We start from the raw sequence: 25,855 nt of genomic DNA on the forward strand, positions 1-25,855 counted from the left end.
ACCATTTTTTAATCGATTTTAACTATATTTTTATATGAATATTTTTTGGTCAAATTAAAATGTAAAAATGTCATAACTCAGCCAAAAATGCATGAATTTCAATTCGGAAAGCATTCCGATGTTAGTTTTTAGCAGGTTAACAAAGCTGCATACTTCATTTAAAATGTGAATTTTTGTCCGATTTTTGCAAATTTTAATGATGTAACCCCTTTCCTTTTTTCCGAAAAATGGGAATTTTCAGAAAAAAATTTTTTTCGGCCGGATAAAGCTAGAAAGAAAGGCCTGTAGATGCTGATCAAGAATATATATGATTTATGGGGTCGGAAATTACTCCTTCACTTAGTTTTAAGCTTCTGACTGAAGGTGCAATACCATTTTTTAATCGATTTTAACTATTTTTTTATATGAATATTTTTTGGTCAAATTAAAATGTAAAAATGTCATAACTCAGCCAAAAATGTATTGATTTCAATTCGGAAAGCATTCCGATGTTAGTTTTTAGCAGGTTAACAAAGCTGCATACTTCATTTAAAATGTGAATTTTTGTCCGATTTTTGCAAATTTTAATGATGTAACCCCTTTCCTTTTTTCCGAAAAATGGGAAATTTCGGAAAAAAATTTTTTTCGGCCGGATAAAGCTAGAAAGAAAGGCCTGTAGATGCTGATCAAGAATATATATGATTTATGGGGTCGGAAATGACTCCTTCACTTAGTTTTAAGCTTCTGACTGAAGGTGCAATACCATTTTTTAATCGATTTTAACTATATTTTTATATGAATATTTTTTGGTCAAATTAAAATGTAAAAATGTCATAACTCAGCCAAAAATGCATTGATTTCAATTCGGAAAGCATTCCGATGTTAGTTTTTAGCAGGTTAACAAAGCTGCATACTTCATTTAAAATGTGAATTTTTGTCCGATTTTTGCAAATTTTAATGATGTAACCCCTTTCCTTTTTCCTAGAAAGATTCGCATGTTGATGCGGATCAAGAGTATAGGTTCGGAAATGACTCTGTCACTGCTTTCCAAGTTTCCGACTAAAATTTTCTAAATTTAAAAGCAAACAGTTGACTTCAAATTAAACTTATTTATGTCATATTACGGATTAACAGTGCTTGCCTTTGGAATCACACTGTAGACTAACATTGTTTGTTAAATTATTATGACTAGTGGAAAAGGTAAGTGTAATTACTAAAATGTACTAAACAAATTCAAAAAATACTGAAACAGTCACACTTATTCTCTAACCGCCATCACCAGTGCTGCCAGTTTAGGCCACTGTTAAGTTATGTTCGCTCTGACAACAGATCTGTTAACTTTTTACTTTCTACATATGAATTTAACACAATGTATTGGAATTCTACCTCAAGTATGTAAAATGGTTATTAATTATTTATTAAAATACTAAATACACTTTAAAAATTTAGGATTTTTTAAGAAATGAAAAACAGGCATACTGTAGACGCCGGCAATTTCGCGCTTTTTCAGAAAAGAAGAAGAAGGTGCACCCGTAGACTTAATCTTAACCAGGCTAATCCCCACTAGATGCCTTCACCTACTGTCGACGATATTCCAGCTGCCAAGAAAATGAAGATCGACAAGTGCGTCCTGCGATTCGCCAAGCTGACCGAACATGCCCTGGAGCCGGTACGTGGATCTGCCAAGGCGGCCGGCGTGGACTTGCGCAGCGCCTACGACATTGTGGTGCCTGCACGAGGCAAGGCCATTGTGAAGACCGACCTGCAGGTCCAGGTGCCCGAGGGCTCCTACGGTCGGGTGGCCCCACGCTCCGGTCTCGCCGTGAAGAACTTTATCGACGTGGGAGCTGGCGTGGTGGACGAGGACTACCGCGGCAACCTGGGTGTGGTGCTGTTCAACCACTCGGAAGTGGAGTTCGAGGTGAAGCGCGGTGACCGAATCGCCCAGTTCATCTGCGAACGCATCTTCTATCCGGAGCTGGAGCTGGTCGACAAGCTGGAGGACACTGAGCGCGGGGAGGGCGGATTCGGAGCCACCGGCGTTAAGGATCTGCCGGCGGCCAAGGCCCAAAACGGCAACGGGGAGAAGGCGACTGAGCCGGAGGCTGCTGCTCCCACTCCCATCGCCACATAGAGGGGAAGTAATACGCTACAAGTGTGAAATCATCTTAGTTATAAAAACATCGTTTGTCATTCGAGCCAAAGGAATACATAGTCCTAGGCCTTGCATATTCATAACCGCAAAACAGGAGTTCCACGAAAAGTTCCAATTATAGTATATTAAGCTGAAAATATTTAGGTAAAACTGTATTTGATTATCTATAAAAAGCTACACACCAGATTACCAATAAAATGTTGAATATACAATATTGTTGCTGTTATTCATGGCGTTGGGTGCTGGGTAGATTGGAAGGGATAAACGTTTCTAATTAAATGAGTAAGGTATCCCTGTTTTAGAGAACTGTTTGCTTAAAAGTACATCTTAGGGAAATATTTTTGTAAATTCCTTTAACTAAAAAATAGGCCATACTATGCCAAAATTGCAATTCAAATTCGGAAAGCTTTCTTGTGCCAAAGTCGATCGAATCGTAAATCGACCCAAAATAATCTTTAAATATCACATTCTTTAAGAGGATGTTTATCTATATTTTTATAAGACCATTTTCTCTATAAATCAAAATTTTAAAATCTCAGACCTAAAAAAATCATTAAATTCAATTCGGAAGGCTTTCGTATGTTAGTTTTTATTGAGATTTTAAAACATTATGTTATTATTTTAGTTCCAGCCATTACCAAAGTTCAATATTCTAGCATTTTAGGGAACCAAACTAAACAGGAATGATTGAAAGGCGAACACGGCTGTAAACGGAAGCATTAATTTCACTGCTCGCAAGCGAAGATTGGCAATAACTTGACGTGAAGAGCTCTTCTGGCTTGTAAATTACTTACTTGTAACAAGCACTCCAACCTGGCGGATTGAGGAGTTCCTGCCGGGTGCCTGCCGCCGCCGCTGAGCAAAGCAATTATATTTCCAGAGCCAGGTCGAGCGACTGGGCTTTATGGGGCTTAGGATAGGCTTTGCAGAGGCTACGCTAGGGATACTTGAACCGGACGGGCGCAGTGAGTTATGACCGCGTAATGGGAGCCAAGAAGCGCCGCCGATGGCCCACAATATCGCTCGCGTGTCTCAAGTGCATTGCTGCACAATTTACGCGGCCGATTTTAATAAATTCAATGACTCCAATTTGTAATTAGACGCTGGAGGTGCGCGCTGCGTGCTTTTAATTGTTTTGCAGCCATCCTTGGTTGCCTTTTGGCGCAACGGTTACGCTCGACCCGCGACGCATCGAGCGCTCCGGAGGTCAGCCGCGTGCCCATAACGCCCCAGAAATACTCCACAGCTGAGAGCTGCAGCGGGAAACTGGATTCAAATTGGCAAAAAAGAAGCGACTTGCTTTTGTTTCTCGTTTGTTTGATTTGTGTTGTATGATAACTGGTATAATTTATTTGCTTCAGCTTGTGAAAAATAGCTATAGTTCATTAAATGTAAATAATAAATCAAATTTATTTTCATTCCTATTTTGTTGAGAATTATGCTCAAGCTTCAGCTTAAGCTTCTCATCTTTAAGTTGCATAGAACATTTTTTTCTCTGTGTGTGTCTCTCGCTTACAAATAATTAAATAAACAATATGTACAAGGAAATTATTAAAAATACGCTTTCTATTTTGCTTGCTTTTTGTGTTTTGTGTGTGTTTGTTGTTTCAAGTCTTGGAGCTCTTAAAAAAAGGACGTACAGATCTAAATGTTGAATTTTGAATTCCTCTGTGCATGGCCGCAGAAAAGGTATATAAATTTCTAAAATTTGAACAAAGCATTTTGGGTTTAACAATATATATATATGAATGTATACATAAAAAATAAATAGCCTTTTACTTCGATTCGCTAAGCAATAAAATTGAATTTTTAAGTTTGCTTCACATCTTTGCGGAATTCTATAAAATATTTATTTACTGACTAGCAGTTAAAAACGAAGAAAAGTCATAGAAATAAATAAAATCAATGCAAATGCGCTTTGCACTTAAGTACGTAAACGAAAAAACTCAAACTCTCCTTTCTCTCTCTCATTAAATTGACTAATAAATTGATAAATGTTATACAAATATGATTTGCTTTTTGTTTTTTTTGCATTCTTTTTTTTTGTTTTGTTTTGCTTGGGGTTGTGTGTGCTTGCAAATTGGAAGACTTTGCGATTATTGTTGTTGTCGTCACTTAAAGTTTACAACTTTAGCTAGCATTTAAATTACATATTTACTGTTTAGTCTATACATTAGGGTCTTGTTCCCTCCGATTTTCGTGCGTTTCATTCCTTTTCTTGCTTCTAGTCCTTCGAAAGCTCATTTGGTACAACAGTTTTGCAGTTGAAATGCAATTTAGTTAGCATAAATATGTTTTTGTATATATATCTCTGTAGGTTTGCTTGCTTTTTTTGTAGAGCCAACTAGCTGGCCTCGCCGCTGCACGGCAACACTGGCAGCAGCATGTTGCCAGCACCGGGAGAGCTTGCTGCTGCTGTTGCTGTTGCAGCTGCAACATCGCTGCCCTGATTGCTGTTGCAGTTGCTGTTGCTGCCACTGCTGCTGTTGCTGTTGCTGCTCCCATTGCTGCTGCTGCTGCCATTGAAGATCTCCGTCTTGAAGCTGCAACTTGCTGTGCCTCCTGTTGCAACTCCTGCTGCTGCTGCTCCTGTTGCTGGTGTTGCTGCTCCTGCCCCGCCCGTCGTCTGCAGTGCCAGCATTTGTTGCGCCTGCGCAACGCATGCAACACACGGACACGGCCCGCCCAATTTCTTCGCCAATATGGAGCGCAGCTTGAGAGCCGGCCCCAGCTTCATGCCCAGCGAGTTAACCAAGTGATCCTCGGTTAAGAGCGGCAAACCAGTGCCATCGATGGACTGATCGCGGAAAGACTGAAAAGAGAGCGAAAAAAGCAAATTAGTTGAAGAGTTTCGAGATTTATGAGCAGTATTTTCACAGAAACAGTGATTCAAGATGCTGTGAAAATGTTATATAAATCAATTATTAGGGGAACAATGTAAGTATTTATAATAAATAGTATTCATCTGAATAAATACAAAAAAGTACAAAATTCTGCTTAGTTTGTGTTTGGATTTCCAGTATTTTCAGACACAGTGCCTAGAAGGAAGACACGTAGGCGCTGGGCATCCTGTTTGGTTCTGTGTCTGCCTGTGTGTACTTCTGATTAATGCGCGGCTTTTAAAATTGTTAATGAAAAACGATTTTAGCCAAAGCTGCCTGACTTGCCACAGCTTGCGCGCTTGTGGTAGCTGCAGTAGCATTTTCATATTTGCAACGCACGATCGGTGGAAAGTGGCCAGCGAGTGGGCACCCCTGATCTTCCCATCCGATCCGATCCGATCCTCCTTCTCCTCCTCCTCCTCCTCCTCCTCTGCTCGCTCTTGGCTGCCACGCCCCCTGCTGCTGCTGCTGCTGCTGCCTCGAACTCCCCTTTGGGCAAATCGAAGCTCGCGCCACATGAGATTTCTATTATAGATTGGCCCTGATTGAATTCCACGTAGCTCTCCTCCAACCGGGAGGCCAACCTGTTTCCGCAGCAGCAGCTGCACTAACAACTGCCACTGTTTTTTGCCGTTTGGCCGGGAAGCGGTGGCAGTGCCTCCTCCATCTCCCTCATCTGGACTCTGCCACCGCATTGGACACGCCTTTATCGGGAACGGCCCCACATTTATGGGCCAGCGCCGAATCGATTCGATTCCGGGCGGTGGCGGTCATCTCTATATATAAGGGAGGAACTGCCATCACGGGCAGCTCAGCGTTGCAGCGATGTGGCGGATGCGGCTACTCTTTGGCTTCGTGGTCCTGCTGGCCCTGGATCATCTGGAGCGCAGCGTTCTGGCCCAAAAATACTACATGAACTTTGCCTTTAATAACAACAATCCGGATGGAAATGCCAGCGATGAAAGTGAGGCAAATCCACCGAAGCATGGTCAGAACACGGACAAAAATATCAATTATGGGATCAATGGAAACAGTGAGTTTACGGATAAGGACAAGGGGGATGGAAATGGAGAGGCTGGGAAAGGACTTGGAGATTCAAACGGAAACGCAGGGGGAGATGTAGATGGGGAGGGAGATGAAGCTGGTTATCAAGGTGAAGACGGACATGATGCAAACGGAAACGGAAACGAAAACGGCAACGGAAACGAAATAGTCAATCCAGCTCAGCAGCCGACGGGCGGAAAAGACGACGACAACGATGACAGTGACAGCAAGGATAATAAAAACCGACGCCACCAATTGGCGGAGCAGGAAGACAAGGCACTCAAGCGGACGGATCACAGTCACCACAGCAGCTACGAGATCAGCATCGATGACAGCTTCGGCGGAAGATATGTGCGATCCATCTACGAGAGCAGCGAAAGCCACGGCCATTCCGGCAGCAGGGATGGCTCCAATCCCAGGGACAGCAGAGCTCGAAAAAGCAGCCAGGAGGGCAAGGATCAAGGCCACCAAGACGAGCAACAAAACACCAAAGATGCAGGAGCTCCAGCTGTGGGAGTCGAAGTTGCAGATGCTACGGAAGCAGCGGGGATCGCTCGCGCCGGTAACAACGAAGACTATGAAGAAATGTAATAGAAACGGAAGAGCAAGGAGTAAGTGTCCTCAAACCTTATGGTCAACATATAACCTGGTACACAGGTCTTTGGGAACCAGCAGTTACTTTTATTAAATTTATATTTAAAATAAAATTTTAAATACAACCACAGAGTGGATTTTTATACCCTTGCAGGGTATTATAATTTCAGTCAGAAGTTTGCAACGCAGTGAACGAGGCACCTCCGACCATATAAAGTATATATATTCTTGATCAGGATCAACAGCCGAGTCGATCTAGCCATGTCCGTCTGTCCGTCTGTCCGTCTGTCCTTCTGTCCGTCTGTCCGTCTGTCCGTCTGTCCGTCTGTCCGTTTCTACGCAAACTAGTCTCTCAGTTTTGAAGCTATCTGAATGAAACTTTGTAGTTAGCCTTCTATATACTCTCACTCGTATATATGTCGGAAAGGGCCGGATCGGACGACTATATCATATAGCTGCCATAGGAATGATCAGAAAATTTTTACAAAAAAAATTTTAACATTTTCAGTTTTCAATAGAATTGGATCAAATTTGAGATATAGCCATTTTACTATACTCTACAATTTTGTATAAAATTTTATGAAAATCGGACTACTATATCATATAGCTCCCATAGGAACGATCGAGAAATTAATACAATTAAAAATTATAACTTTTTCAGTTTTCAACAGATTTTCATCAAATTTGAGGTGTAGCCATTTTATATTAGTCTTAAATTTTGTGTCAAATTTCATGAAAATCGGACGACTATATATATATATATATATATATATATATAGGTGCCATACAAACTATCGTTTAATGTAGAAGAAAAATGGAAATCTGTGAACGAAAAGCTGCAAATATAATTAACACAAATATATATAATTTATATGGTATGGATTCCTAGTCATAGAATTTCTATCTGCAAGGGTATATAAACTTCGGCGTGCCGAAGTTAGCTTCCTTTCTTGTTTTTCATCAAATAGAAGAGGTTATTGAGATCAGGAAATTGTCCTATGAAGGGATAATGGTATATACTATTTTGCAAACATTTACTATGGATGTGCCGTAATCCATAGACAATATTTACAAAATTGCAAGACAATTTTTGTGGCAGTTAAGCTTTTAGAGCTCAAAAACTTCGATATATATGGACTTAAAATTCGATTTTGAACATTAAAACTTCATGTGTATGCCTAGCATCTAGTATCTTTCTATCTTCCCTCGCACCTCAATTCAAACTGATTCTTTTAAAACTTAAAAATAAAATCAATCAATCAATCAACACCTTATAAAAAACAAAAATGGATTGGATATCGATTGTAACTTAGCTTAAAATATAAACATTCTTTGGAATCGACATTTATAAATATTTTGATATTGCAATTTTTTTTTATAAATCTATATTTAAAAATCTCATACCTAAGTTAAAAATGCATTAATTTCAATTTGGAAAGCGTTCGTATGTTATTTTTTGGAAGGGTAACAAAGCTGCATACTTCATTTAAAATGTGAATTTTTATCCGATTTTTGCAAATTTTAATGATGTAACCCCTTTCCTTTTTTTCGAAAAATGGGAAATTTCGGAAAAAAATGTTTGTCTGCCGGATGAAGCTAGAAAGATTCTCCTGTTGATGCTGATCAAGAATATATATGATTTATAGGGTCGGAAATGACTCCTTCATAGAGTTTGAAGCTTCTGACTAAAATTAGAATACCTTGCAAAAGGGTATAAAAATTCAAGCATGATGGTTATAAATAATTGCATTAACATCGAGTCACTGCATTAAAAAACAATCGCAATTGGCAATGGACATAATGAATTGGACACTGTCCACTCAAACGAAGGTATATAGGCAACCCAGTGGCAGTATGGAAACTTTCACTGTGGACTCCGTGAAGGAGTCATCAGCAGCCATGCTGATTCCTTGTCTGTGGACAACCCTGCCATGGATTGTCTTGGGCCAGACGTACTATATGAGCTTCATTTTCAACAACTATGGCTATGGAGTGAAACCATCGGTCATAGAGGCACCTGATCTTGGATTACCCGGCATTAAGAAGCCACCAAAGAGAGTTGGGGATACTCTTGAGCTTAGCTCAATGGAACAGTCGCGAAAATCTGGTGAGCATCCAAGGCCCATGGTCGATGTGGATAGCGATTCTAGTGAGTCAGATGAATTAGATTTTGACAAGAGGCCAATAAAGAAAAGGACGACACTGAAGCCTTCAAAAGCCACGAAAACTCAACAAACTTCAAGAGCACCCGAAACTTCAAGATCTCCCAAAACTTCAAGAACTACAAAGACTTCAATAACGCCAGAAACTTTAAAAACTCCAGGAATCTCATGTACTACAGAAGTTACAGGCATTTTAGAGACTGCCGACACTCCAGAAGCAGCCAAGGAGATCACCACAGAGTCCTTCAAATCCACAGGAATAGATGAAGGCAGAGAAGAGACAAGCTCAAAAGCACCTGATAGAGATACAACGGAATCAAATGATTGGGGAACCCTGCCAATCGGGGAAGGAACCACACAACCTATGGACACCGCAACCTCCAAAGCTTGGGAAGTGACCTGGCCCCCGGTGACCCCACATTCACCAGAGTTCTTCGAGTATCCCGAAGCCGTCTGTCACGAGGAAATGGATCTGCACGAGGTCTTTGGCATCCGTCTGGAGCGAGATCGAGGTTTGGCCACCAAGATCCTGTGCCAGTTCAAAAACAACTGGGGCGGTCCTTGGCTACTGATGACGCGGGTCGAGCTTCCAGTCCGGATCCACATGCGTCACTGGTTCCTTGGTTACGTGACCGAAGACTACAAGGACTTGAACATCAATTTCTTGGCCTTGGCTCACATCATGAATAACATGCGAACGGCCATGCTGATCATTGGGCAGGATGCGAACGATCAATTGGTGTATAACCTGTACGATGACGTGGTCATCTCCTCCTTCAACGATGTCTTTATGATGCGCAAGGCTGAGCTGGTGGAGGCCAATGCCACGGATATGCTTTTTCTGGCCGTGGGCAAGACACTTAGCTCGTATGCCGGCATGAATCGTTCATGTCCTCTGCAAGTCCTGGGAAGCTGGTGGGGCAATACAGTGAAGCAGAAGGATATGAATAAGGGTTACTCCTGGTAAGGTATTAAATATATTTAATCCAGGGATAATACTAAATATTCTACCATTTCTAGTGTCTTTCCTAGGGAACGAAATGTCACACAACCCGGGTATATGGCCATCTTCATCAAACCCAGTATGTTTAGGAATAATAACACAGCTTTCTATAATACGATGATCACCACACGACGACCCTGGGGAGTGACTGTGGACCCAGATCTTATGAAGGAGGTTAAAAATAACAAAACTGAATATGAAATCCATCTTAACCAGAAATTCCGACGCAGCAAGCAAATCGTACAACAAGAACTTGAACGGCGAGCGAAGATCTTTGATTCCATTGAAAAAGTACGAAATGGAATGGAATAGGATCAGAAACTCAGTCAAGGGACACCTTCTGAATTACTTAGGAAAAAGATACTTAAAGGAGTAACTAAATACAATGAAACACTCATTAGTTTTAATTAGTAAGAGACAGACGAAGCTTAGATAAAGTTTGGGTTTTATTTCAAAAGAAAACTTGACACAAAAGTATCTCTATCGATCTTTTTAAGTGTATTTAATACATAATTTGTATATATTTTAACTGTACCATTTCAAAGGTATTTAAGAACAGAATGTAGTATTTATTTCTTATACTTCAAACAACCAGTGAGTGCTTTTACTAAAGACTAAAGCCCCGAATAGTCCTATTTATTTCTCGATATTCCAGCAAACAAACAATTATTGACAAGTCTTTCAATTAAATAAAATAATAATAACTACGTGTAAACAATTCCCACACTGCTTAAGGAAATAAAGAAACAAGAAAATGATCGCGGAGAGGAAGAAAAAATCCAAACGAGATAAGACCTAAGCAAAAACTAAGTTCTAACCGGAAATTGGTGGCTTTTACTCCTATGGCCAGAGCTTGGACTCTGTCATAATTTTCCCCGGACAACGCAGAACACACAATAAAAAAAAATAGAAAAGAAAAGAAAACTCGGCAAATAAATGGGGACCCATGGCGAGGGGCAAAGACTTTGATTTGGGTGGCTCTGTGGTTATGGTTATGGTCAGCCAAGTGCATTCTAAATTCTGTGCCAATAATTGACAGAGCCAACAACAATAGCACAGCAGCCACGGCAACAAACAACTTTTGCATTAACTAGAGCCCAGGAAATGGCCAGAAAAAGAGCAACACAACTTGGCCATAACAATACGGGGGCCAAAAACAGATTTGAATTGTGGCCCGGCGCTCTTGACTTTGAACTCCTTTTCCTAAAAATAATACCAAGAGAGAGAGACCTCGACCATCTCTGCAGATCCATGCACGCAATGTAATTGGACGCCAGAAAGCCAAGTTCCTCGACGATGAAGCCAATTTCGAGACAAGGAAATGGGTTGCAAAAAAGTATACAAAAATATGGAAATATGCAAATCATTTGGGCTGCATCAAACAAAAGACAACACAACTACCTAGTTTAATATTATTAATGAAGGAATTTCGATTTGATGGCTTTCGCAGCTCATATCGTTTTTTGGGGAGACACAAAAGAAACACACAACTCGTGATTGAATATTAGCATATGTGGCCAGGAATCTGCAGGGACATAAAAATATATATAAATATAGATTCACCATGAAGGCAAAGTGCTTCAGCCGGCAGAGACACGTGAGATACAAGATACAAATCCAAATACAAATACTCAAATCCCTAACCAAAATCCAAATCTACCAAATTAAACTTTATAGTTCAAGTTTGGTCTTTAGCCCGGCAGGGGTTTCTTTATTTTTTTGGTGACCTGTCTTGACCATGGGACAGATGGTTAAATATCAATGAATGTCCGCGATCACAATTTGCATACGCAGCCAAAAGATTCGTCAAACCTGGGTCCAAGCCAAAGAACTCGTAAATATTTGTTGTCTCTGTTTATACGACTTTAACTTTTGGGCTGAGCCTTTTCTTTCTTTTAATAGAGCTATAAAGTTTAAGCCCAATAAAGTTATTTTGTTGCGCAATATTTACATAGAATTCAAGTGGGTTTCAATCATAAAATAAGCACATAAAAATCGGTTCTTGTTTTCTTTGTTAAAATATACGGCCAAGAACAAGAGAAATCGAATCGCCGACGGGTTAGAGATAACATATCGTAAGATTAAGAAAGATAATTGAAAAAATATATACTTTTTAGGAGGCTTACAGTTATTTAATTAGGTTTTCCATACGATATTCGTATCACGCGCTCATCCCTATTAAATGGTTTCAAATTGAAAGACTGGGATAAACCCAAGGCCCGAAATGTTTCTGTATTTTTTGCGAAATAAATTAATAGCAGGGTCAGCTTATGGCGCGTCAAATGTGAAACGTGCCAGGTCCTCATCCAAAATCCAAAATCCAAAACCTCCGAAACACCAAAATGCCCAAATGTCCCAACTCTTTTTGCCCAAAAGACACATCACACTAATAAGCAGCTACAAAAGTGCTTCTGGCTGCTTCTGGTCACCCGGTGGATGCAGTCCCTCCTCGATTCCCTCTCCTCCCCGCCCCCGAAATACATTTTAATTTGAAGAGTTGTGCAGCGAAAAAAAAACAAAAAAAAAGAATTCTACAGGGTCGAAAGGGGCCTCGGACCGGACCAAACCGGACCTCACCTCACCTCACTCTCTGCCCAATTGTACTTTCTGGGGCTCAATTTAGTTGTACGGATTTTGACCTGCTTAACCCTAAAGCCAGCCCCAACCCAAGTCCAAGAGACCGAGGGAGACCCGGCCGAAGGGAAGACAAGAAGCGAAGACAACAATTTGAATTCTAAATTGAACAGCTTTTTGTGCTACCTATGCCCGGGAGCTCGCCCAGCCGCCAGTCGAGTGGAGTTGAGACCATCGCGCTGATCGCGGAACGTGGGCCGACCTGCTGCCAACTCTTTTGCCGTGGTTCAGGCCGCCTTGGCGGTTGCTGTTGCTTTTCTTTTGCCTTTTGCCTGAATCCGAGACTGAGCCACCATCGTCAATTGCGCCCAACTACCTACTCATTGTAATTCTTCATGTCTGGCCACGTACCGGGCCAAAAGCAAAAAGCCAACCCAGAGTCTTGGCTCCGAGGAGAAGGTAGAGGAGAAGAAGGAGGGACTGCGACCTGATTGCCGGCAGTGGCAAGTACCAAGTTCCAGTTGCCCATCAGCAACCTTTGGCTTGGCAAGCTGGTATCGGTGCTGGCTGCCCACCTAAAACAAAAAAAAAAGTGACATTGCACAAAGGTAAGATGGCCAAGAGAGTTACCTCTCAGGAAAAGGTATCCAAAAATATGGTTACTTAAAATTAAACCAAGAAAAAGGAAGGAACCCGAGGAAAATGAACCTTTTTGAGCTACTAACTATTTTCTATTTTCAGAAATATATCCTAGAATTGAGCTAAATTAATTAAAAGTATTTTCTATATTCAAAAACATGTACTAGAGTTCTGCTAAATGAAATTAAATAACTTTTTAAAGCCACTAAAGTATTTTCTATATTCAAGAACATATCCCAGATTTGTGCTAAGTGAATTAAAGGAGTTCCATATTTAAATGTTGATATAACCTTCTTACAATTTCCTTCAATTCCGATTTTCCTTTCAAAATATCAAGACTCTATTTAGCTGCATATACTCTCTAAGCTCTCCCTTTAAGAGGTATCAAAAAAGTTGACTTGTTGCCTTCTCCCATCGCAGCTCTACACTTCCACTTGTGTCTTTGGCTTTGATTTTGATTTTGGTAGCGAGTATTTAATGATATTTCTTCTCTTTTTATTCAGCAACCCAGCCAACCCAACAATTACGCTTAATGCCAAACATCCTCTGCGCCTCTGTCCAGCTGTCCCGGCCTGAAGATCTCAGATCCCAGCTACCATCAGATCCCAGATCCCAGCTCCCAGATCCCTCTGCTCCCTCCGCTCCCAGCATCCCATCCGAGTGCGGTGGCTGCGGTTTGATCTTGTTACGCATTCGGGGCAACGACTACTACTACTAGGTGGCCTCTAGATTGCGCTCTGGAATCTGTACTCCAAAGTCTGTACTCTGGCATCTGGATCTGCGATCTGAGGTAGCATTTGATTGGCAGTTGGAAGAGCCAAGGCCCTGGACTTGGTGAAGGGAAGAGTCGACTGCACTTTCCCCCAAAAAGTGTGGCAAATTGTCGGTGGCTTATCTCCACTCTTTGATTGATTCGCTTACCCCACTCTGAGGACCGAAAAAAGCTGTATTCTATATCAATCAACCAACTGTTTCAACAGCCGAGTGCAAGAGTACATAAAAAATAGCCCGCTTATTATTTAAATAATTTAATAAATTATTGAATGCCCCGCGCCTGGAGGTAATGAAGCTCTCGAGCAGCAAGTCTTGACTTAGACAGATGTAATAAATAAGTTTTATGTTCATTTCACAGCTACTGCCGATGGCAAAAAAGTTAAGTTGCGCCACTGAGAGAGGACAGTGGGCGAGTTGTGTAAATTGCAGATAAATGTGTGGATATGATGGAAGTTACAGTGGGTATTATTTATATAAAATATAAAAATAGAAAGAGCTAATGAATAATCTTTACCTCTTAAGCAAACTCATACTATTGATATTTAGAAATCTCTTAAAAGAACAATATCTATTAAGAAAGTTCTATTTTAAATGATTAATAAACAAGAAAAGCGGATAACTTAGGGAAACCGAAATTTATAATATAAATATATCATAACTCACTCAAAAAATGCATCAATTTTAAATCGGAAAGCTTTTATTTACTAATTGTCACAAGGTTAATAAATCAGCATACTCTATCTGAAATTTAATTTTTTTGATCATTTTTAGACAATTTTAACGATGTAACCCCTTATCTTTTTTTAAAAAAATTACAAAAAATTCGAAAATTTAATTTTTAACCGAACATAGCTAGGTCGATTTGGCTTTTAATGCTGATCAAGAATATATATGATTTATAGGGCGACTCCTTCACTGCCTTATGAGCTTCTGACTAAAATTATAAATTAATAATATGATAAAACAAATTGTTAGTAAATTATAATCCTAATCTATCATCTTGTCTTTCCTCACTTTATTTATATATTTTAATTATTTGATTTACTCTATTCAACCACTGTTCGCATTGGGGCCATCGCGGATATTACATCTTAAGGTCAAAATATTAGCAAATTTTGTGTGACCCGCTAGGAAAACATGAAAAAAACATACATAAAGAAGGCTAGCCAGTCAATCCAATCCAGGAGAGGATTAGGGGGCCAGGTGAGGTATCCGCCAAGGAGTTTGGTCTGTTAATTTCGCTGCAGAGAGCGGTGGGCACATAATCAGTTTATTTCGTTGCTTTGGTTGCTCCAGAGGAGCCAGAAGGAGGAGGAAAAGGCTATGCAGTAGGAGCAGGAGCAGGAGCAGGAGCAGGAGCAGGAGTTGAAAAAAGTGCCCCGGGTTACACGCCAAAGATACAATTTTAGATTATATGGCCAACTGCGCGCATGCGCATAATAATAATGCATGCAACAAGACGAAGACGACGGCGACGAGTAGCCAATTGCAGGCAAGGTTCCCCTCCAGCTTCTCTGCTCCTCACCAGACCCTGGCCCAGACCCAGGGTCGTCTTCTGGCTTCCTGTAGGGGCACAAAAAAGGCGTGCAAGTGGGTATAATCATCATCAGCTTTGATAACACACCACGAGCGACGGTTGGCTGCAACGACCTGCCTGGTCTTTGGTCCGAGTCTCCGAGGTTTTCAAGACCCAAGACCCCGGGACCCCGGGACCCCAAGCCCGGCATGATCTGCTGCTTGGCATTTGACTTTCGGGTTCGACTCTTCTCCCTGCTTTTCTTGCTCTTTTCGCATTCGGTTTTGTGTGTGCTTCCAGTCATGCGCCGACTTCAACTGCGGGTCCGAGGAGTCTTGACTTTGGTCCCGAGGTCTCTGGGGTCTCAATGGGGCTGCTGCTGCTGCTGCTGCTGCCTGACTTTGTTGCGGATGCAGTTTGCTGCTGGAGTTGCCTGTTCCTGCTGTCAGTTAAATGGCAGCTCTGTTGCCGTGGCCACCTTATAACCTCCGCCCGGCGCACATTTCATCTAACCTCTGCCGCCGTCCGGCTGGCACAGTGGGGCAAGTGATGGTGATAAAGGGGAAGCTTATTTACAAGTTTAAGTAAATCGTTCCCATAATTCTGGATTTGAAAATATTGGAAAAAGCTAAGTAGAGGCAATTAACTTTCACAAAACACATTTTAATTGGAGTAACATATAGTTTTCCTTTTCCCCATTGCCTTTATAAATTTATAGTTTCTTGGCATTTATAATTTATAAATATTTTAATACAAAAGGAAAAGGAAAACTATATCTTGAGGAGGTTTTACTTATCCCTAGACCCACGGTATTTCAAAAAATGAAAGAGAAAGAAATATTTACAGTGATCCCTGCAGGTCTCTTCTCCTCGATTGCAATCACTTTGCCTTCGTGCTGTGATTTCTGCCCCCAAACCCTCACAAGAACAGAACTTTTCCTTCAATGTAGGTGATTGTTTGGATCCTGTTCAGTTCGCTTTGGTTCTCCTAACTGCCACAGCAGGTCGGTGGTTTGCCGGCTCCAAAAAGACCCAGCAGCAACATCATCAAACAGACGACATCATTATCGTGCAGCATTATCAAAAACCAAGAGAGAAAAAAAAAGTAAAGACAGGACGCCAAACGCGAGGCAAGAATGTGATACCAATTTTGATACCCTTTAAATGGAATATATGGTAAATAGTAGTAGTAAATATCGTAAAATATAAATTAAGAAAATATAGTAAAACTTATAGTAATGGAAATAAGGTTACCTTGTACTTTAACCTTGTAATTTAGAAAGCAAAGAGTTACATCTGAAATTAATCTTTGTAAATCAAATACAAATACTTATTTTGTATATATAAAATATACCTTATATTGAATACCAGGTATTCCCTTGGTCGAGACCTTTCAACTCTCCCATTTTACTTAGTTTCGTAGGCGGTCGGAAAGCAGCGAAAGAAAAAAGTCTCCTCGAGCGGACCCAAAATATATTGAAATATGGCGGTAAGCGGGCAATTTAAATGTGGCCCCTTGCAACACTTGCCGCTCCCTTCCCGCTGCTGCTCGGAATGTGGTTTTAAGTAATTCATGGATTAATGGTAGCATATTGGTCTTGTGGCAGCCAGGAGGGGCAAGACAGCAGCAGGAGGACAAAGTGGAAGTGAGTGAATGGTCGTGTCCGAGGCAGGAGACTGGAGACTGGAGAGGCCAAGAGCCTGTCTTTCTTGCTGTTTGCGGGGCCTTGGCCGTGGCAAGAGTAGGAGTTGCATGTTTAGCACGTGCCTCCAGTTCCTCTTTTGTGGCAGACTCGAATGTTGCTTGCTGCCGTGCAGCAGAGTGCGGCAGTTGCAGTTGCCGTTGCTGCTGCTGATAATGCGTTGACCGCCAACGCCGCAAACTAGATTGTTACGTTTATAATCATTAGGCAAGTCGGTGATTTGTTTTCCTTTTTTTTTTGTCTAGGTACAAAACTGCATCGCCTCAATTCTTTGGGTTGAAAGTTGCAGCCACAGAAAAGCACCGTTAATATGAGGTTAGTTTAGTGGCAACAAACTGCAGGCTAGTTTTTTGAGTGAGTTCACTGATTTTAATTGGATATGTTGCATACATTTTGCATAAGGAAATCTCTTACAAAAGCGGGATTAAGTAGATCATGGTGTGTCCTTGTATTACCTTTCTTTCAAACAAATATTTCCCTAATAACCTTGTTTCTCTCTCTGATTTCCCAACTCACTTAAGCTCCTATCAAATCTAAGAGTATTGCATCATTGAGCTTTTTCTTCAACATCTCTGTCACTCTTTGCCGGCTTAACCGAAAAATTAATTTCAATTTTTGTTTTTTTTTTTTTTTTGGCACATAATGCCGCGTCATACTTCCTGTAGAAAGAAGAAAAAAAACCCCAACTCACTCACCACATAACACTTTTCCCCAAACACACACAGAGAGTCACAACGAGAAACCAACAAATTGCATTTTAATGCAACTTTCCAAATCAATTTTCCAAAAACCCTCTCTGTGAATTTCCCTTTAACAAGTTGAGGCCAGGGGAGGGAAGCTAGCCAGGTTAGGAGTTAGCCACAAGAGTGCCTGGGCAAAAGGCCAATATAAAAATAAATAAAACCCAAGTCAGCCATGTGACAGTTATGGATGAGAAGGCTGCACTCCAGCCTCCAGCCTCCAGCCTCCAACTCGAACCGATCCCCGGATCCATACTCACAGCCAGAGTTAAGCCAAAGTAACGAGTTGCCAGCGCGATAAAAAATCTAACTTTAATACGAATTAAGATAAACAAATAATGAGCCGGGGAGCGGGTTTTGTCTGGGGAGAGGGAGAATCTAATCGAATGTTTGTGCGGACGGCAATGGAGACCTCCGGGCCCAAGCTCAAGTGACAAGTGCGAGCCAAGCTCTTGCTTTTGCTTTTGCTTTTGACATTTGCTGAATATGAGACTCCAAGTGCGATCATGATGATGATGATGATGACTACGTGGATTCGCAGTCGTTGTTTATGTTTACTCGAACGATGAAACCTTATGCCTAATAATAGGGTCGACTTTGAAATGCATACGATGGGGGGAGTGAAGTGGAGTACAGAGGAGGATGAAGACCTGGAGACACACAGTTTGACGGGGGCGTTAGCCACGGTGCAAAATGTAGAGCTCCAGAGTTGATCTCCATGTTTTTGCCAATGCTTGACATTTATGTGAACCCAAAGAAAAAAACACGACAGAACGACACGAAAGCTAAGCCCGTAGAGATCCAAGAGAGATCCCCGGTGATCGTGGGCAAGCGAATCATGAATCTTATGACGCCTACGTGCTCTTTTGGCATTTGGCATGTCAAATACAATAAGTACTAGGGGGAGAGAGCCAGAGATCAGAGCCCAAGTTGGAGTTGGAGAAGATGGAGGCCTCCAAAAGTGGAGCCTTGCGTTGACTCCGGGTTCGGGTTCAAGACTCTCTTCTCGAACTCGTTTTCTTGGCTCTGGTCTCTGAATAGAACATTCCTGGCCTGTCATTAACCGACAGCAACTAATTCGCTCCAAATAAGTTCAAGGCGGAATGCTGATAGATTGACAAAGCGAATGGGGTTTAAGAGATGTTTGCTTTTCATGTTCTGGCCACAATTTGCGAATTAGTCAACTCGAGTTTCAAGGGAAACGAGATGAAGATGTGGGTAATGGTTTGATTATGAACTTTAGATACAGGGGTCACTAACTAGCTTGGAGTTAATGTTATTTATGAGGATTAAATAACTCCAGTTATACAATGAAAGTGTATTTGAAGAGTTTAAGGAATGTAAAACAAATCCAATTGATGTTTTTAAGGTATTTCCTATTTCTTGCTCTATCTTCCCATCTTCTATCGATCAAGTTTTACCTCACATTCCAAACCCACCTGTGCTACCTGGTGCTGCACTTAATCAGCGAATAATTCATGACAAAACCCCCTTAAAGGGGAGTGGCTTTTGGACCAACCTCCCATCCCGTAGCTCGTGTCGCTGATCACGCATAGAAATTATTATTGTGCTTTAATATAGCCATAAATCTGAACATTTAAAATGCAGAAAATATCGCATCCTGCTGCGTTGCGTTTGGGCTGGGATCTGGGTTTGGATCGGGTTCTGGGTCCGGCCTGGTCTGGACCAACTTATGACTTCATCTGCATTTTTATGGCGAATGCGCCCTGGCGATAATAAACCCTGGCATCGAGGCCAAGATCGGCATTGGGGATCGAGATCGAGATCGAGCCACCCATGCGTGCTCCTAGACGAGGAGAGTCTCGAGAGCTCGAGAGTCTTGGAGTCGAGAGGCAATATCAATAACACTTGCAACTCTGTCCGAATGCAACATGATGCGACAACGACAACGACAACGACAACGCAACGACAACGTCGGACAATGTCACTGAACCAGTTCTCAATGTCTTCATATAGATTTCCACGGCCCGCGAGAGTCAACCTCTGCACTAAATATTTACAACCTCCACAATATCTCAACGACCGACAACGAGGAGGGGAAAAAAAAACAACCAAAAGACGGACTGGAGCGAGGCTGGTCTTTTCTATCGCCCAGGTCTGGCGGAACAAGTTCATGCAACTGCACCACAAAAGGTGTTCAGGCGACCAAGACCGAGCCCAAGAGCAAAATCCCAACTACCAACAACCAACTACCAAATGGCCAAAGAGCCAAAGAGCCAGCGATCAACGACCAACAACGACCGTCGGCCAAAGCTGGCCAAGTGTCGTTGTGGCCATAAATTCAATTGAATATTACGCCAATTGCCTTTTTGTCTATCGCGAACCTCGGGGAGGAGTCAACGTCACCGGCCTCCAAACTGGTTCCATCATCATCAGCTCACCACGGTATGGTCCAGTGAGATATGCGCTCTTTTTTTATGATTTGTTTTTTAAGCAGATTTAGTTCATCTTTGAATGCACGCTAAGCCGCTTTCGGTGCGCTAATTAGACGACTTTCAAGGCCCCCATCTCAGCGGGCTAATATGCATCAAAATGTGTCAACACCTGGAGCAGACACATCTCCTATCTCCTACCTCCTACCTCCTACCTCCTACTCCCTCCTCCTTCACCTTCTCTAGATCCTGCCGGCTTAATTGTTAACTCTTCACGTACATGGCTCTCTGGTATCGAACCGAAACCTAGGCCATGTTTTCACTCCATTAACGCGTTCCGCGAACGTTGGACTTTAAAGGGGGATCGGTGATCGGTGAACCGGGTTGTTCAGGATCCTGAACGGGGTCTGGTAATGATGCCTGACGTTGACCGATCGTCGACCGCAAAAAGCCGGGGCCACTCAGAGTCCAAGCTTGTGCCGCAGCCACCAGATCCAGATCCAGATCCAGAGCAAGAGCAAGAGCAGAGCCCAGGCTGACCGAACAACGATCAAAAGTCGTTCAACTTGCCGGAACTGGTCGTAAAGATCACCTGGCCACCATTGCCTATGCCTCTATGTGGAGCATTTTCCTCTCGAACGCAGCAGCGTGGCAGCAAAGGCGATGCTGAAGCTCGTGTGGCACAATATTAATGGCCGCCAGAGAGTTCAACACTGGCCACCGACGGGGTTCAAATCCCAAAACATTGGTTAGTCTTTGCGTTTCGGTTTTTTCTGGACAGGAAACCCCTCAAACAAAAGGCAGCAAATCAGTGAAAATAAACGATCCGCGAATAGCCTTTGGGTAAATGACCTTTGACTGATGCAAAAAGGGGTTTAAGAATGTCTAGCAAATTGTTTAAATGTACGATCCTTAATGGTCTTTAGTAAATAAGAAGGTTTTGAATCTTTTTACATAATTAAAATCTTCTATATAAGTTAACTAAGACATAGTTTTGGTGATTTAAAAATCCCTATGTAGAGAGAAAACCTTTTCTTCTTCATATTTACTCTATATAGTTTCCCTCTAAGATATTTCACTTTACTTTCTAAGGTGCAAATTTATTTTCTCCTGCCATTTAAACCATAAAACTCAATTAGTTGAACCTCAGGGACCAGGGAGAGTCCTCCTTTCTCTCCTGCAAACTCACACTTTGCTTAATCAACCAACAAATAAATGGTTTAAAAGGGAGAATGTTATGTTGCATTTTTCGGTTTTGCTTACCTGAACATATTCGGCGCATATATCAATTCCACCCACAAAGCCGCACACATCGTCCACGGACCAAGAGTTCACCTCCTCACTCTGCGCCTGACACCGTCTCCGGGCTCTGCCAGCTCCTGAACCCGATCCCGTTCCCGTTCCTGCTCCTGCTCCGGCTACCGATGCTGCTCCTGCGTTGGCGTTGCCAGAATGGATCTCATCGTGCTGCTGGTGCTGCTGCTGCTGTTGCTCCAATGGTGGCGGGGATGGCGTGGATGTGGCCGAGGCTGTGGTGGCCGTTGTCGCCGTGGAACTGGCACGACGTTCGGCCTTAAAACGCTTGGCGGCCGGCGGTTGGGAGCTCAAGTCCAGTGGCGCCGCCGACGCACCACCACCGCCGCCACCTCCCCCCATGGGCGCCACTCCAGAGGCATCGTTGGTGGAACGTGGACTAGACTGCCGCGAAGCGTGATGCGATTGTTGCTGCTGCTGCTGTTGCTGTTGCTGCTGCTGCTGCCGTTGATGTTGCTGCTGTTGCTGCTGCAGTTGCGCCGAGTAGATGAGGGCGGGGGTTACAAATTGGGCTGCCTGCTGCAGTGCCGCATTCAGAGTGGAGTTGGAACGCGGCGTGCCCGCTGCACTCGTACTGGGAGAGGAGGCATTGGACCCGGAACGCTGTTGCTTGCTGCGCAGAATCTGTTGGATTTCGGCATCTTTGACAGCACGCGCCTAAGGAGTTGGGAGTTTGGAGCGGGAGGAAATGGAAATAAATGGAGAAAGAGAAGGTATTAGATATCTGTGGTTTCCATTTGGTGATAAGTTCTTTCTTTGATTAAGAAAATATTGTAGATTTTACTCACCAGCGTCAGCAGTGCCTGAGTGCTGCTCATGTCTATCAGCGGCGGGAAAATGCCGGATGAGAAGGGCAGAAAGTTGGTCATGAACGGTGAGACACTCGCTGCAGCCACCACGGCGGCCATTTGGCTTTTGGCCTGCTCTGTGGGCGATGGTGCGGCGGGTGGTGGCACCAGTTGTGCCAGGGACGAGGCAACACCACCACTACCTGCTGTACCACCCACACTCAAAGTACCACCTCCTCCTCCGCCTCCGCCTCCGCTCACTTTGGTCTCCTTGGGCAAACTGACGGCAGAGGAATTTCCAGCTGCCGATGGCGAGTGTTTCTTGGCGGGATTAGGGCAACTGTTGCTGGTGCTGGTGCTAGTGCTGCTGCTGCAGCTGATGTTGGACGATTTGAGACCAGAGCTTGGGGCAGAGGTGGTGGCTCCTGCTCCTGCTCCGGATCCGGGTCCACCTCCAGTTCCCGCTGGCGATGAAGAGCAATTGCCATCGTAATAGGAATTGCGACGTGTTGCATTGTTGCTGCACAAAGAGAAATGAAAGGGGTAAAGTTTAGGATAAAAAAATACATGATTTTCTTCTATTATTATCAGGTTTTAGTTTCTATCAGATGTATTATTTTATAATTTAAACACTGTCTTATTGAGACTCTTTCTCTTTATAGTTTTGTTTTAGTGTCTGTGGAATAACTCTACTCACTCATTGGGATTGGTATTATTGTACTTGGCCGCCAGACATCGCATTATGTCCGAGTAGTTGCGAGTGGAGAAATCCGAGGCGCCGCCACTTGATGCCGCTCCACTTTCCGGCTTGCTGCCACTGTTGCCGCTGTTGCTGCTGCTGCTGTTGCTGCTGCTGTTGCGATGTTGCTGACTTGCGGCAGCCTGTTGAATGCTATTCAGCAAATTCGTTGACAAATTGTGCACCGGCATGTGCGTGGCGGTGGCTCCACCAGATGATGTTGCTGTGTTGCCACCAGTTGGGGCATTGGGCGGACTTAGGCGCTGGTTGTGTTGCTGATTGGGTGAGACACCACCACCGCCACCACGATACGATGACGAGGAGGGCGTGGCGCTGCGAGATCTATTCCAAAAACAGAAAAATACAGAATGAAAAGTAAGGATTAGTTATGTTGAAGCAAACATTTAGCGGGTTTTGCATAAGTGACATCAGCCTCATATGAGATATTCATAAATTTGCTCATAAATTTGCATTAATATTTAATTATCTGGAACCCCTAAAAAGGTGTCGCATACAATTGGCTTATTTGTCATTCTGTCTAGCACAGCATCCGAGCCAAGTTGGCTTATTTGACATGCTAATGAGTGGCTTCCGTGAGAGATCTCCTTGGACAGAGCAACCAGCTGCAAAGGCTACAGATTCAAGTCTTGATATTTAGTTAATTTTCTATCTGGAAGTGGCCGGGCATTGGACATAATGCGATTACGTATACGATTTGACATGGGAACTGCTTTTTGCCCAAGGAGGACCAACCAAGTCCCGATAACTGCCAGGTGAGTCCAGGTGAGAAGCCTGGGAGAGTTCACTTTATGGTGAGTGAGTTTCGTGTTGGAATTATTTTAATTACATTACAGTTGGATAACCGGATATAAGCTATAATATTGCCTCAAGATATAAAATTATTTAAATCATTTATTGGGTTGTTAAATGGTTTTTTATAACAAGTGATTTGGATATACTTGATTAGTTAATAACTTGTGGAAGTGAAGATAATAAATTACTTAAAAAAGGAAATTTAAAGGAAGTACTTTCTTTTTTAAGTAGAAAAATGAATCAAGATGTTTTAGATAATGATATATGGCTTACTAGCTTTAATTCATAATATTCCCTATATCTTACTTGAAACAATATCTAGTTCTTAGCCTTGTTCTTAACTTCCCTACCTCATAATTCTTTTTTTTATAATTTTAAACCTTGTCTTTCCGATCGGAGAACATTTTTCGAAAACAATTTCATTTTGGGATGCTCTCCGATCTCCAAACGAAACAATCCATGTTAACCAATGTCGAGCAATGGTTGGCATGGCCATAACTCATACACGGCTGCAAACTACCAACCGGAGACATGCCACCAACATGGCGCACCACCTTGCCCCCACCATCAGCTCCCTCTCCCTGCCAAATCCACCCATTAGCCAACATTCCCCATTCCTATAGAGGAGCAGCAGCAGCCAAAACACACGAGCCAAGCCAAGCCAAGGCAAGGCAAGGCTATAACCCAAGTCGAATGGAAAATAATCAGCATAGATTCCTGGCCAGATCGGCAGCGGTCACCTCCTAAACTGTGCGGTGTGGTGCCACAGCCAGTGGCAGCTGCAAGTGCCTGCCTCTATTTTCGGGTTACCAACATTGGCATCGGGTTGCATGCCAATAGAGTTGCCAAAATGGCTATTTCAGTGGGGGAACTATGATATATTATAGGGTATAATAATGATAGTTTTCTAGATTTTTAAATGTTTTAAAGGATTATTATACTTATAATTACATTTTCAAGCTGCTTTTTACCCTCATTTTGACCTTTTGGCTTGAGTATTGTCTTGATTTGTATACCCTTTTAAGAACCCTTTTCTATTTAACTGTTCCTAGACTATTCCTTGGCTCATCACTGGTGTTGCATGCCACATGGCCTGGTGCCTGGTGCCTGGCTAGGTGGTTGTGGCACGGCCTTCCTTCCTTGGCCAAAAGAGAGTAACTCGTGCTGCACGTCGTCGTTGCTGGTCGTTGGTCATGTCGTGTCGCTCTTTCGGAGGTTGTGGCATAAAATTTATATATACAGATTTATATATATATATCAGCTTGCTCCTGCCACGCCCCCTTTGGTGGGCTGCCGCCCCTCCTACCCACACAATGTGTTCCTCCTGCTGCTGCTGCATGTTGTTGTTGCCATTGATTTATCGTGATCTTTTGGTTGTCGATTTTTTTTCGGTTGCTGTTCGTTGCTTACAACTTTGTTTTTCCTATTTGTGTTTATTTCTAGCTCCTTTTTTTCTGTATCTTTTTTAGTAATTTTTTTCGGTTTCGGTTTTGTTAAAAATGTTGATTATTGCAAATTGCTTTGGCGATTGGTAGCAGCTACTTAGTTGTGTTTTGTTGCTTGTTCTTGGCAATTGTTTGAACAGTAAACCAGATCAAACCAAAACACGAACAACAAAAAAATGGTCAGGTAAAAAATGGTTTATGGTGGCGATTATGTTGGCTCCTGCTACCGATTGGGAACCCCCTCCACACTCTCCTACCTTAATCTCGATTGGTGTCTAACGGTGTTCTGCAAAGAGATCTTGGGATCGGTGGCATGCCTAATTGGTTTTTATTATACAACCGAAAGACCGATCCAAATACCGGCAACATGTGCCCGCCTTGGTATGCAAATGGTGTCTATTGTTACGCCTACACAAGATTTGATAAATCTCCAATACATAGTTGTAAATGTGTGTAAATGTGTGTGTGAGTGTGTACAGTGCGGTACGAAAATGAAGTGCATTTCAAGTATTAAATTGGGGGATATTTAAGGAAAAGGTTTTAAGGTTTAACAAAAGGTTAAATCATTTAAGTAAGTACTAATATTAACCAGAAAGGAT

The 25,855-nt window shown here is 42.4% G+C and overlaps 4 protein-coding genes across 8 annotated transcripts in view; 3 read left to right on the top strand and 1 right to left on the bottom strand.

Annotated features, from left to right (window-relative positions):
* The first annotated feature begins 1,442 nt into the window (after positions 1-1,442).
* dUTPase (Deoxyuridine triphosphatase) lies at positions 1,443-2,346 on the top strand. Its single transcript, XM_020951364.2, has one exon. It carries the CDS (start codon positions 1,547-1,549, stop codon positions 2,111-2,113), a length of 567 nt encoding a protein of 188 aa, XP_020807023.2. The 5' UTR covers positions 1,443-1,546; the 3' UTR covers positions 2,114-2,346.
* A 1,109-nt stretch (positions 2,347-3,455) lies between these two features.
* Positions 3,456-25,855, bottom strand: part of Samuel (SAM-motif ubiquitously expressed punctatedly localized protein) — a 70,375-nt gene continuing 47,975 nt past the window's right edge. For all 5 annotated transcript variants that reach the window (XM_020951344.2, XM_020951346.2, XM_020951345.2 and 2 more), the window contains exons 4-7: positions 22,957-23,340; positions 22,260-22,779; positions 21,421-22,128; positions 3,456-4,946 (exon numbers count right to left, since the gene is read on the bottom strand). In XM_020951344.2, the coding sequence (XP_020807003.2) occupies positions 4,479-4,946; positions 21,421-22,128; positions 22,260-22,779; positions 22,957-23,340 (2,080 nt within the window). In that variant the 3' untranslated portion in view covers positions 3,456-4,478. The remainder of the gene's footprint in view (positions 4,947-21,420; positions 22,129-22,259; positions 22,780-22,956; positions 23,341-25,855) is intronic.
* Acp32CD (Accessory gland protein 32CD) lies at positions 5,706-6,773 on the top strand. Its single transcript, XM_020951348.2, has one exon. The coding sequence runs from the start codon at positions 5,842-5,844 to the stop codon at positions 6,649-6,651; it is 810 nt and encodes a 269-aa protein (XP_020807007.2). The 5' UTR covers positions 5,706-5,841; the 3' UTR covers positions 6,652-6,773.
* On the top strand, positions 7,607-10,287 carry LOC110183143 (uncharacterized). The gene is made up of 2 exons (XM_086831059.1): positions 7,607-9,779; positions 9,837-10,287. The coding sequence occupies exons 1-2, from the start codon at positions 8,446-8,448 to the stop codon at positions 10,129-10,131; spliced, it is 1,629 nt and encodes a 542-aa protein (XP_086687185.1). The 5' UTR covers positions 7,607-8,445; the 3' UTR covers positions 10,132-10,287.

This window comes from Drosophila serrata, unplaced genomic scaffold, assembly GCF_035046125.1.
Source record: "Drosophila serrata isolate PLE 108 unplaced genomic scaffold, ASM3504612v1 contig_240, whole genome shotgun sequence".
In the NCBI taxonomy this organism is placed as follows: Eukaryota; Metazoa; Arthropoda; class Insecta; order Diptera; family Drosophilidae; genus Drosophila; species Drosophila serrata.